We start from the raw sequence: 12,457 nt of genomic DNA on the forward strand, positions 1-12,457 counted from the left end.
GATTTCATTGTACCACTATACTAAATTATCTCATTATGTAAGTACATACGGCTTCACGCTGTTGCATGCAATTAAATCCTATTTAAAATCTCCGAACGGATGACAGTTGCGCTGCGAAAGTTGCGCTGAAACACACGCACCGTGTTTCGTAAAACTGAGCGTATCATTCTATAAATTACGCCGGATCCGTTTCCAAAATGTGTATTGTTTTCGAAGAGCTGTTACATAAGTAGAAATTCACGTTCGTTTCCTACGTTCGGTAACGGTTGGATACTCCGTAAGGCGTGCGATTATGGCCGACCTTCGAGTGTGTAAGCCTCGTCGGAAAGTGCCAGTTTGGTGGGTATTGCGAATCGGCAATACTAAATAATAAATAGTGATTTGGACGTAACGCCACCACATAACGTATAACGAGAGACTGGCGACTGTTAATGTCAAGGCCACGCTGCGAGCAACTAACGCGTAATATTACATTACACACACGGCAGTTCCACTCGCCAGTGGCTATACCCGCTACACGCCACGCGTGTCTGGCTGGTGCCTGGTGCCTGGTGCCCAGGGCCCCCCTCACCTGCGCCTGGAAGAGCAATACTGAAGGGAGCTGATATATTAGCGTTTCTTTGTTCCACAGCCTTTTTGAACGACAATAGAGATAACTTTTCCTATATCTAATCGAGTGGCCCGTTATCTTATCGCTGAAGCCAGATACGGATACCGGTCGATGCGCCGCTCTAGAGAGCGCGCAATAGCGTCGGGTGATACCGATTTGGGTACGCGCCGCTCGCCGTGCGGTCGCAGCCGACAGGGTGTCCGAGGTACCATTATCAGCTAGAACAAACAGCCGAAAGGACGATAAGAGTTCACGATTCGTGAGGTTTGCTCCGGACAAACCTGAGTTATCAGTCGGCTGGCGATTCTCCTTCCGATTCCCGCGCGATGTGCCCGTTGTATTGTTCCCGCGGACGTTGCGATGTTCGCTCAGATTTCGTGCTTGCTCCGGCTCATCGTAGCGGACGTGTTGCGGCTCGTCCTGGTCACCATTCCCCGCTGGTGGAGAGCGCTCCCGGGGCCCGTCGTCAACCCTTGCCGCTGCGGTATGTTGCGTTCAACCAGTCTCCTCATCTACTCGCGATACTCCGTCCGATAATGCTCCAAATACGATGTACTAATTATTACGGTACGAGTTGCCCGCCGTAATTGGCAAGTAATCGATGCCCTTCGGGAATAGACTAGCGAGAATCGGGCGCATTAGTTGAATCGTTTCGCCATGTAATACGATAAGATTTAAGTAATGTTATATTACTAAATGATAGCCTGCACCGTAATATTATTACTGGAACGCGCGGTCCACGTTGTCCCGTTGTATACCCATTCATAAATATGCAATGCGCGTGAACGACTTTCAGAGGAGTGAATTCAATTGTTTTATTTATCTAATATCATTCGTCTTGTATCATAAAAATACTATATGTATAACCGTAATAAGTGGCTATTGACGATGTACTATGTACCGTATTATTTACGCTCATGCTATTATCCTATCTAACTAGGTTATTAAACACTGACGAAATGTCTTAAACTGCTATTTAAATACATCCAATTATTGTTCAAGATTGTGTAACATTAATTATTGTAAAATTGTCCGAATGAACCCCTGGACCGTTTATCTTGCCGTTACATTGATTTATATAATTGATGTTATTTTCTCCAACATTCGCCATTGAACTTCAACGAGGTTATCCGGTTCAATTAAATTTAATTCCTATGAATCAAACCATTGTTAATTTATGTATGTACTATGCGTGTCGTGTATTGTACGTACGAGTATACGAGGTAATTTTTGTGCAGAAAGTAGACAAAATACTCTCACGATTTTAAAATCAAAGACGTCTGCATTTCATTTCATAAAACAATACAGCCGCACAATGATATATTGTATTAATTTCTTATACATTTTTATTATTATTTGCTGGTAAATATTTGTGTTCTTATTATGTACACACATAAATATTTCAATGTCATACTATTTTCGTATGCTTAAGTGCACGGTTATTAAAAATAGGAACCGAGTCGTGGTAGAGTGGGCTCGAACATAGGAACTTTAACCACTCATTCTAATTTTCCTTTCATCTTTATTGAATTGATTTTAAGAGCCGACATTACTCACAAGGAATGATTTTTGTCAAACGGAAGACGAAGATGCTTGTGAAAATAAGTTATATTTATTTCATATTCACATTGAAATTTCCAAAATGTCCCTCATTAGTCACGAGATGTGGTGGGCGTCGGAATTCTTTTTCTTTTTCTTTTTTTCTCACGTGCCCGCACATTCGTCTTTCACTCGAAAAATGTCACGTAAGCCGAATAAGTAAAAGTCGCTATTAAAAATGAAAAACATGTTTTTCCGCAAAGTTTAAGACAAAACATTGCGTATGTTTTCCCTGTAATATTTATTTAAAATGTTGTATTTTTTTATATTTTATTTTATTATATTTGGTAAATATCAAACCCTAGTTGTAATTTGTACTTTGGATGAAAATCTCTCATTTTGAGTTGACTCCTTTTACACAAAAGCATGTAAATCCATAGAAGAATCGACTCAAAAACCTCGAGTTTTGCGTCTCTTTTCCAAGCTGTCAAATTAAGACTCGGGTGTATTTACCCACACAACTGCGATCCGTTTTATTGATTTAGAGTTCAGAGCTTTTATAAAAATCTCGTTTTAATTTTAAATTTAAAAATAATTTAAATGATAATATTGATTATTTTACTTTTATTCTTTCTACGCGACTTTTGGTATGACGGGTCTTTAAATAAATAAGTAAAAATATCACGGCAATGTCCTGCGATCCGCGTATTAAATAGTTGGATTTTTCTATTTTGTTGACGTCATTCTCGAACCATTTACCCGAGTCATGATTTGGCGCTAAGGCAAGGTCACGCAGAATGCTCGGAATTGAATTTCCAACGATATTTATGTTTTACGAAATCGTATTTACCTTTAGATTATTTAATCGTTTATAATAGCTCTTAATCAAATGCAATTTTCTGTTTATGATTTCTATAATTACGTACACGACATTTATTGTGTTTTTTCATAATGATTACCTGTTATGCTACTGTACCTATTCAAGTACTCTCGGATAACTGCTATCTATGAAAAGTGTTTATCTTGAGCTGTGAGATACACAATGTTAGTCTATTGTTCAACCCCTATTTGTAGATAGTGTTGTTGGATGTTTAGTGCCACTTTCCTAACTTTGAACGTGCTAAACAAAATTATCAGTACCGTTACTCAATTAATAATCTTTAAAATAGCGTTGAGTAAACACCGTCTATAATGCACTCACTTATATTCAATTTACACTTTTCATGATTTTAATATATTCATCGTTAGTACACCTATATTTACGTTTTCTAGCATCATACTTTTATTGTACCTCCTTTTTCCTCCCATACCATAGCATTATTTTTCTCAGAGCTAACAGCTCAGTTGTTGGTTTATAAAAATCCGATGGAATGGGGGGGGGGTAGTTATCCAATTTTGAAGCAATCGTCAATAATTGCAATGTATTTTGCTTTTAAACTTACGGCATGAATTTATTTTTAATTTTGCATTTTCACTTAAAAACACACCGAACTATTAAAATGAATGTGAGTGGATCAAAAAACAAAGTCTTTTTATTTCTCAAAAAATAATACATCAATATGGTCCACAAAGTTAATGCTTTCAATATTCAAAACATAAAAATGAATTTCATCCTTGATTTGACACTGTCGGTTTTCAGCCACACTGATATACGCAAGGATAATGAATTGTGGAATTATATGGCCAATTTTTTGAGTAATTACCCAAATTGAACGCTCGATTGTATCGTCGAATGGAAAATTTTCATTTGCTGGAATTGTTATTTCGAAACACTTTAACAAATAAACAACTCTATTGTGTAGATAATGGTGTTTGGAAAATATTCTTATTTAATATCTATGTTATAATAAATAATAATAATAAATTTGGATAACTTATATAGCGCCATTTTCGTAAAATAATACCTCAAGGGCGCTTCACTGTGAATGAATTGGGGAAAATATTATGTTGGAAATGATTTACCAAACAAATGTGTTTTTAGTCTTTTTCTAAAGATCATCTCACTCTCACTATTTCTAACCATTGGTGGAAGAGCATTCCACGCCGTCGGTCCTGCAACAGCAAAGGCACGCTCACCAAATTTAGTGCGTTGGTTGCGAGCTGGTAAGATCACTTTTCCCATTGCAGATGTAGCCGATCGAAGCGTGAGACGTCTATCAAATTCATCTGGAATAAACAGCTCCTTAAGATACTCTGGAGTCATATTGTGTATTGATTTATACATTAGTAGGCAGAGTTTATACTCAACCCTTATTCCTGTTATATTCAATAGTTGGTTGTCAATGCGTTTCGTTTGATGTAATTAGTATTAAGTAATTATCATAGTATTCAATTTTTTATTAAGGTTATTTTTCGTATTATTTTTTAACATCTCAACATAGATGAAGATGAATATGGAGATATTCATCTATGCTGAGATAATAAGATAAAGAATATAATTTATTGATATTTTTTTATGATTAAAATAATGCCCATCTCACGCATACTGGTATCGTCAACTGAACTCCATAGCATGTAGAATGTTCCTTACTAAATTCACGAATCGATTGAAAGCACTATATGGTGAGGCTTCTCATTATCACAACTATAATCTTGTTGCATCATCTGTCGCAACGTTAGACAATAATAATATACATTGCAATCATGTGATAGACGACAAATCTATTAAATGCCGTAAAACCGTTCGCATTCTCTTTAGGAAAATCTCATTAAATCTGGTTTCCACTGGAGTTTTATTTGCAGGTGAAATTATCGCGACTATTATCGCAGGAGTATTTCGTGTCGACATTATTGATGCAAATTGGCATTGATCAAAAGTAAATGCAAACTTTAAACAATTCCTATTTGCTATCAATTGATTGTTTTTCGCACTGAGCATCATCCACACTCGTGTACAGATATTTTAACCGATGTACACTCGTACTTGAAAGGCCGAGCTTCGTTTGGCAAACGGACCCACGTAAAATAATTTTTACAAATTAGTAAAGCTTTTAGGTTTAATTTATTGTATCTCAAATGTTCATAGAGAAATTCGAAAATTATCGTAATTATTTGTCAATATCATTTTTCGTCTTGACGAATATCAGAATAAAAATGTTATTGCTCTTTTCGAAGGAAACGGACGCTCGATATAAAAGTAATGTACCAGCTTCTATGAGCTCTAAACACTGCCCTCTGATCATCGAGACAATCACCGGGTTATATATACTTACGTGAGTTTTTTCAATGCTGAAATCGCTAGCTCGTTCCCAAAAACTTTAGGCTAAATCTCAAATCCAAAATCATAGAAAATGAAATGCCCCGTTCCGGGCTAAGGGTACAGTAGTTTTCTACATCGATATGGCCCTGTGATTTCCGTTACCCACATGGGACTCGAAATTCCTCGTTGTATCCTCGTCTATATATTCCCGCTCGAGAAATTATTGAGGGCGGACAGATATTCGTACTAAATGTATTGCGCTCGCAATATTACTCTCGCACGGGGAACTATCATCGCGTGGGAAGTTGACTCACATTCGAAATACCAGAGTGAACTTGGTAAATATTTAGTTATTAGGCCAAGATCCAGAAATGTCTAGTGGAGACGCGCCTCTGGCGGCGTCGGTCGGGCGCTGGTTAGGCGGTCACGCCGTGTCCGCACTCCGCAGATTGCACGGCGATAAAGCTCTCAGGTAGATACTGTCCGGAGTCCGGACACTGTTCAGTGACTAACGCGTCGTCCCCGCGTCGCGACCTACTCGGAAATCGGTTGCGCGTATTGACTACTGCCTAATGAGTAATCGCACTTCCACAGCTTGCATCTTTACGCGAATACTTCGCTCAGTTAGTCTGTCGCCGGACGCCGTCGCGCGCGCTTTTGTGAAAAAGGTTTATCAGTGACATCGCTTATGGTTAGTGCCCGATCGAGGTAGCCATGGTGATGACAGGACTAAAAGTGGAAAAGCAGCCCGCTCTGGCGCGACTGTGTCGCCGTATCAAGAAAGCTATATGTGAGATGATCATATTATTTACGGTTATTAAAGGCCACAATTTGTAGTGTATATGATGTTTTAGAGCCATAATTCGTCGCATTGCGATGTGTTGATACGAGTTCTGTTTGGAAATCACGTTCGACGTAAGCATTGCAAACCTGAAGGAGTGCAAAGTGATTGTTGTTTTATCCTCTTACCCCTGTGAGAAAACGGCGTCATTAGATTGTTCAACACCCTACTTTCAGGTTTATCGATTTCAGTTTGAAAATTAATAATTATCGGTTGATTTTTAACTAACCGGACGTTGGTCGTATGTATTATTTTAACTTACAATTTATAAAAATTCTCTTATCACATGATTTCCGAAGTTGTTTTTTTATGATAAAAAATGGGTACTTATTAATCCGGTATTTTTCGTAAACCGATGCAAAACACGATTGAATAAATACTTAATCAATTTATAAACGCGTGCCTCAAACGCGTCACTTTAAAATATTGAAATCTTTAATTTTTAAAGCATATGTATTTTTTTAAACCATGAAATAAAAATAAAACAAATAAAAATTGCACAGACGTGGATGATGTCAGTACAATTCCACTTTTTTTTAAATCTGTGACGCAGGTGTTGGCCATTGGATTGTTTTATGTGGTTGTATGATTACTACCTGTAATTTGCATGTGTCTATTGATACTACGCAAACTTTATACAACTACGCACTTATCTATATTTAACTATCTCTTATAGAGTCATCGACCAAATTAAACGAACACTATGTGTGTATATCTACGTGTGCTATGATGACAGCGAGTGGTCAGTTGTTACATGTACCGATTGTACTACTCGCGATCAGCTGTCGGCTGATGGTCGGCGCGTGCGGGAGTGTGAGTGAGCAGATGACAGGTTCTACCACTTGTGTACTTGACAACCATACCGAGACTTGACGAGGTAAATCAGCTCTAGTAGCCTGTTCTCGTTTTAGTTCCTGCCGGCCGAAAGCCGCCGCTAACCCTTTGTACTGTGGATGACTCTTGTCTGTCAGCGCGCTGTCTGACCACCCGTCCGACCCTTGCTAGGGAGTCCGACACGGCGGAAAGTTAAATAATTATTAGTGAAAGCTACAAATCGCGGGCCTCACAGCCTCTTATGGCACTGCGGGTTTCCTGGATATGAATGAAGCGGATAATAAGAAAATATGGGTTTAGTAGGTGTTTTTGGAGAGAACTAAAAAATAACCTTTTAAGCTTATCTTTTTTTGAAAACCATATTTCGTTTGCTGGAGAAATGTCTATTTTTGTCGTGTTTTGTTTTTAATTTTATACATTTTGACACGTTCGATTTTCTGTATGTAGCTTTGAATGTATTACATTACTTTTTTTTTTTTTTTTGGAATCTGAGCCCACCATCCACCCGCAGCAGTTATAGAGTCCTGAGGGACTCTCTGTCAGCTGCACATAGAGGAAAATCTTCAAAATATTTCTGAAGAAATAAATATTGCTCTATTCAATGAGGGGGGATGAGGATGTACGGACAGAGGCCGACACTTCGTCCCCACCCCTCGGGATCCCCTCATTACCTCTTTTAATTTTAATAAAATATAAACAATAAGAACACAACAAAAAAAAATAAAATAACAATGTTTCCAAAAATAAAATAAAAAAAAAACAGAATACAATTTAAGACGAACACAAACAATGACTTAAAGACTAAAGTAATAGAGAACTAGTAACTAATATTTAAAAACAAGAAAAACACCGTTATATACATTAAGAGAAGCAAAAAAAAAACCATTAATAAAGAAGGAATTCCTGGGTTAACAAAGGCAGAGGATCCAAATACCACCCCCGTAAGGGGAGGACAAAACACAAAAGAATGTGTGCGATATTATTACATTACTTTTTAGTTTTTTTTTCTTAAGTTTTCTATCACGTCACAAATCTAAGAAATAGGGTGAATATTCCAAATACAAAATCCAGCTACCCGCACTTTTATAACATTCTTATTATGTAATTTTTTAATCGCTTGAAATTATTGAACCGTTTAAATATTCAGATTGATTTAAGTACATTTTTTATTTCCATGAAAATTTCGTCATAAATTTACATATGCGAACAAGTGTAATTATTATATAATAACCGTTTTCGCGGAATCGTTGTTTTGTTTTCGGCTTACGGACGAATTCATTTTCAATTTTATTCGGTGATTGTGTATTCTGAAAAGTTTTCTTCCTCGTGATTTCGTATTTTATTTTTAAATATGGATATTTATTCTCCCTTTCAGCTACCTACAATTTATTGTTTCTTGTCATCGGAGTAACTTACTAAATATCACTTGTCATTTTTTATTGTTTTACATATAGTAAACAATTGTATGTAATATTATTGAAATTATATTATAATATATCGACTGTAGTACGCCTGATGAATATTTCGAATGACTTTTATTCTTTTGTATTATCGTGTTCATTCATCGAGGGCAGTTTGCAAAAAATAGCTCGAAAATACCCTCGAATGTCGAAAATCGGGCTTCAAATTTAAATAAACTTCAGAACTCGGAAAGTGCATATTACAGTTTGTTGTATATTTATTATAAAGCGTTCTGGATCGACCTACTGGGCGTCTCGCTTGCATATCAAGTATCGCAAAACGGAATGCGTATTTATATGTGTGGATACGGAATATATATATCCTGTACATTTACGTAACTGTTCCAAGCTCCGATTAGAACCAGTGGAACCGCAATGCTCCGCAGATTAGCAAACACGAATGAAGGAAGTCGGAAGTCTAGTACCCCTCGGGACGTTGTAGAATCTCCAAGTTTGGGATGGGTCGTCTGCCGTCCCCAACCTCCCGAGTAAACAAAGGCATTGTGCGTGTAGTGCGGTATGGTGTTTGTAGCACCAATACTCGAATAGGACTCGAGAACTCGTGATCGTGTCATGTTTAGTCACTGTATGGGGTATGTGATATATGACATTAAACAGACATGTATACCAATTCTTAAAACAGGCTTGACGACAGATTTTTAACTCCACGATTTTTTTACACCCACGTATTTCGTCCTGTCATTTTCGATAGTATGCTGATTACCAGCTGTTATTTGTCATTTTTCATGTTTTAACTGACTAAAAAAATATATTCTGTGTTTTTTATTTTATTACTTTTTTCACCGACAACTGTTTCGCTTTGTGCATTCTGAGTGCTTTGATTGTTTCGCTTTCGTATACCCGACTGCCATAAAACTTGACATGGCTATTGATGCATATTTGAATACGTGTTTGTTTGACGTTTTTAACGTCTTCACATGCGTGCACGTATGCTCCGGCTAAAGCTGCAGATGAGTGACGAAAACTTAATAAGGAGAAGGTTAATTTAAAAGGTTATAATTCAGTCAGTTTTATCGGTTCGCCATGCAGTAAACGTTTTTTCCATCTATATCTCGCTGGGAATGCCACCGGCAAATGCATACACGAAATGCAATTGCAACTCAAATACGCGCAATTTCAGTAGCATGTAAGTGGCCGAACTGGAAAAGGCATAAATGACGCAGTATATTCCCTTAACCTTCGTCAAGTCTGGCGACTTCATATTTAAGATAACCTCGTTTTCGATGGCGCGCGACTAAATGGTGGTTAAAGTTTCCAATTACTTCCGCGATATTTATTTATATTATCTACAATATACACCAGAGATTTTTTTTGGATTAATGATTATTTTACGGCAAATGGGATCTAGGTATTATTGATTATATCGCGGTGTTTAAGTAAACTCGCTCCTAGTTTCCGCATTGGACAAGAATGTCCGGACAGTGCCGAATATAGTTCGGGTAAATTCGTTCTATAAATAGCGTCCAATGATCAGAACCAGATGACTTCCTAGAAGTGTTTACGGCTTGCTCAATGTTGGACTGGCCGTCAGGAGTTCAGGAGCGACATAATAGCTCAACAATCTAAGGAATGATAAATGCTTTTAGTACCTGTGTAGTGAGACACGTAGTGACTTTATGTAAAACCATTTCCACTTTGGCATAATTTACTGCAGGTACTAAAAAAAAATCTAAGATGGTTTGAGTACATTGATGAGTCAACATATAAACCTTATTTTTCTTCTTGTAACCCTTATCGCATCGACGCAGTGTTATCTCGATCGTTAATTATACGAAACCAAGGTGGTCAGTCCTGCGCCGAGGTATCAGTCCAGGGTGATATTAAATATACATCGGATTGAAAAATAACTTATCTTTATTTTGACTCCCTTTGGAACCGAACCCGGCACCTCCAGTACCGCGACCAAACGCGGAGGCTTATGTGCCTAAAAATGTGCCTGTTTTTTCTAAAGAGACTGCACAAAAACTATGTAATGTGTACCGTAACTATGGTGAAGAAAGCATTATGTATTTTTTCACTCCACATTCAAAGCAGAAATTCGCTTTTGTATTAGGTCGGCGCTTTCCAACACTATGGGCACCATTCGCACAAATGTGTCTCGGACACCTTTGTCTCGAGCTTGGAACAGTGACAATTCTGGGTTAAATATTTTGTTGTCTCGATGATGATGTTTTTCGCTTAATTTGCATACATAATATTTCAAATGGCACCTTGGAGGTATCGAATTTGCACCGCATAGTCTAATGGTATTGTAATCAATTAAGTAATGTTTTTTTAAAGTATTACGTGTTTGTACTCTAAGCATGGATATTGATAAAACAATATTATACAAAATGTTTACGGGGTACCGGCTACAAAAAGGTTTTGTATCTAAATATTATAGTTGCCAACTATAGTGAACTTTGTTAACTGAGGCTTTAAGGAATCCCGCCCTTTCCACGGATATAATTCTTGGAAGAATTCCCGTGTAATTTACGCTCTGTATATTTTTCCCGTCACACTTCATCGAAAAATGACATCGTTCGCAGATTGTCGCCGCCTCGGCGCACAGTGATGGAATATCAAATTCTATACATATTTTCACGAATCAAACATTCGGTACACCAGATTGCTTTTTGTAACGTAATTTTAAGATATCGACTAAAAAAATCGCAGTATTTATCCATAAATCCTGACTGTAATTTTTATGTCAGTAAGGGCGTTTGTGCACTACAAGGAATTACATGGAATTTTACTGCCCGGCGCACGTCAGTTGGCATATAAAACGGATGATTGGCTTGGATTGGTTGTCCTTTTGTCCATCTTTCTTCGGATCGGTGCTCTTGATCGGTGCGTGAACACGTTGCGCGTAAATTCGATCACGGTAAACTGTCGTAGTCGCTTTCATTTTTTAAAACCGGACTGCCGGACGGTAAAATTCCGTGTAGTGCACAAATGACCTATGTCACGTAATTCGTTAGCGGCTTGCGTGATTAATACGTTGAATCGATGACACATATTTTGTCGGCAATGTGATAAAACGATGATGGTGGTCACTTTTTATTATTATTTTTAATTCTTATCAACACGTCTTACAACGATTCAGTTTCTTATCGTAGTATTTATATTTAATCAAATCAGGGTTATGAGTTTAAAACAACTCCATGCGAAAATACTTCCCGTTTATAAATGCGGTCCTCTTATCCCCTGTATTCTCGTATCCCGTTAAAAAAACATAATTTTTCTAGTATTTTTCCGTCACTCTGTATCCCTCGCGCTAAAATCCTAAAATCAATATTAGTGCCAAACCCGCTGAATTGCATTTAACGAAATTTCCGATGACAATATGAAGTTTTTTTAACCGTTTTTTTTCTTTCTTCGTTTATTTAAAGTTAATAAAAATAATTAAGGTTAAAATGACTGACTATCTTGGTTACAGTTATAATTTATCCTTATAGATTTTTACTGTTATATACATTGTACGGTCGATCCATTTTTTTTTCAATGTCTACTTTTACATATAGGAACACTGCGGCTCCCGGGTAGGTACTGTCGATGGGCTCGCAAATAAGATTCACTTTAGGGCTTCCGAAGCGACCTCACCGCGCCGATACATTACGCACCGAGATACCAGCGCGCCCGACAATCGACTTTGCGATGTTTAAAAATACATCGCGTTTCTATCGAGACATCTAAAAAAAATGTTCCGAAAAATTCGCGTTCGCCGAAAACAAAATGATGCGTGCGCGGGAATGGTCGCGTTAAAAATATATCGATAGTACTCACCTGTCTTATTCGGTGAAGCGGCTCGAATGCTAATTATTATTTTATTAAAGCCCAGCATTCGTTAAGTCACATGTCTCTTCACGCACGTTTTTTTTTTTAAAGAATGTATATTGTATATTTTTTTGTTTTTAGAATATATAGAAAAAATATATTTCAATATATTTTTTAATTCCTTACCTTTCAATAAC

At 37.3% G+C, this 12,457-nt stretch overlaps 1 protein-coding gene across 7 annotated transcripts in view; it reads left to right on the top strand.

Annotated features, from left to right (window-relative positions):
- sgg (glycogen synthase kinase 3 beta homolog shaggy) overlaps positions 1-12,457 on the top strand; it is a 72,258-nt gene that overhangs the window by 41,882 nt on the left and 17,919 nt on the right. Inside the window, exon 1 of one of the 7 annotated variants that reach the window (XM_088259368.1) lies at positions 5,857-6,138. The exons of the other annotated variants lie outside the window; for them this stretch is intronic. Within the exon in view, the coding sequence (XP_088115494.1) occupies positions 6,063-6,138 (76 nt within the window). The 5' untranslated portion in view covers positions 5,857-6,062. Of the gene's footprint in view, positions 1-5,856; positions 6,139-12,457 lie in introns of those variants that run through there. 7 annotated transcript variants of the gene reach the window in all.

The sequence above is a fragment of the Brachycentrus maculatus genome, unplaced genomic scaffold, assembly GCF_059751285.1.
Source record: "Brachycentrus maculatus isolate JH-2025_06_01 unplaced genomic scaffold, ASM5975128v1 h1tg000116l, whole genome shotgun sequence".
NCBI classification, from domain to species: Eukaryota; Metazoa; Arthropoda; class Insecta; order Trichoptera; family Brachycentridae; genus Brachycentrus; species Brachycentrus maculatus.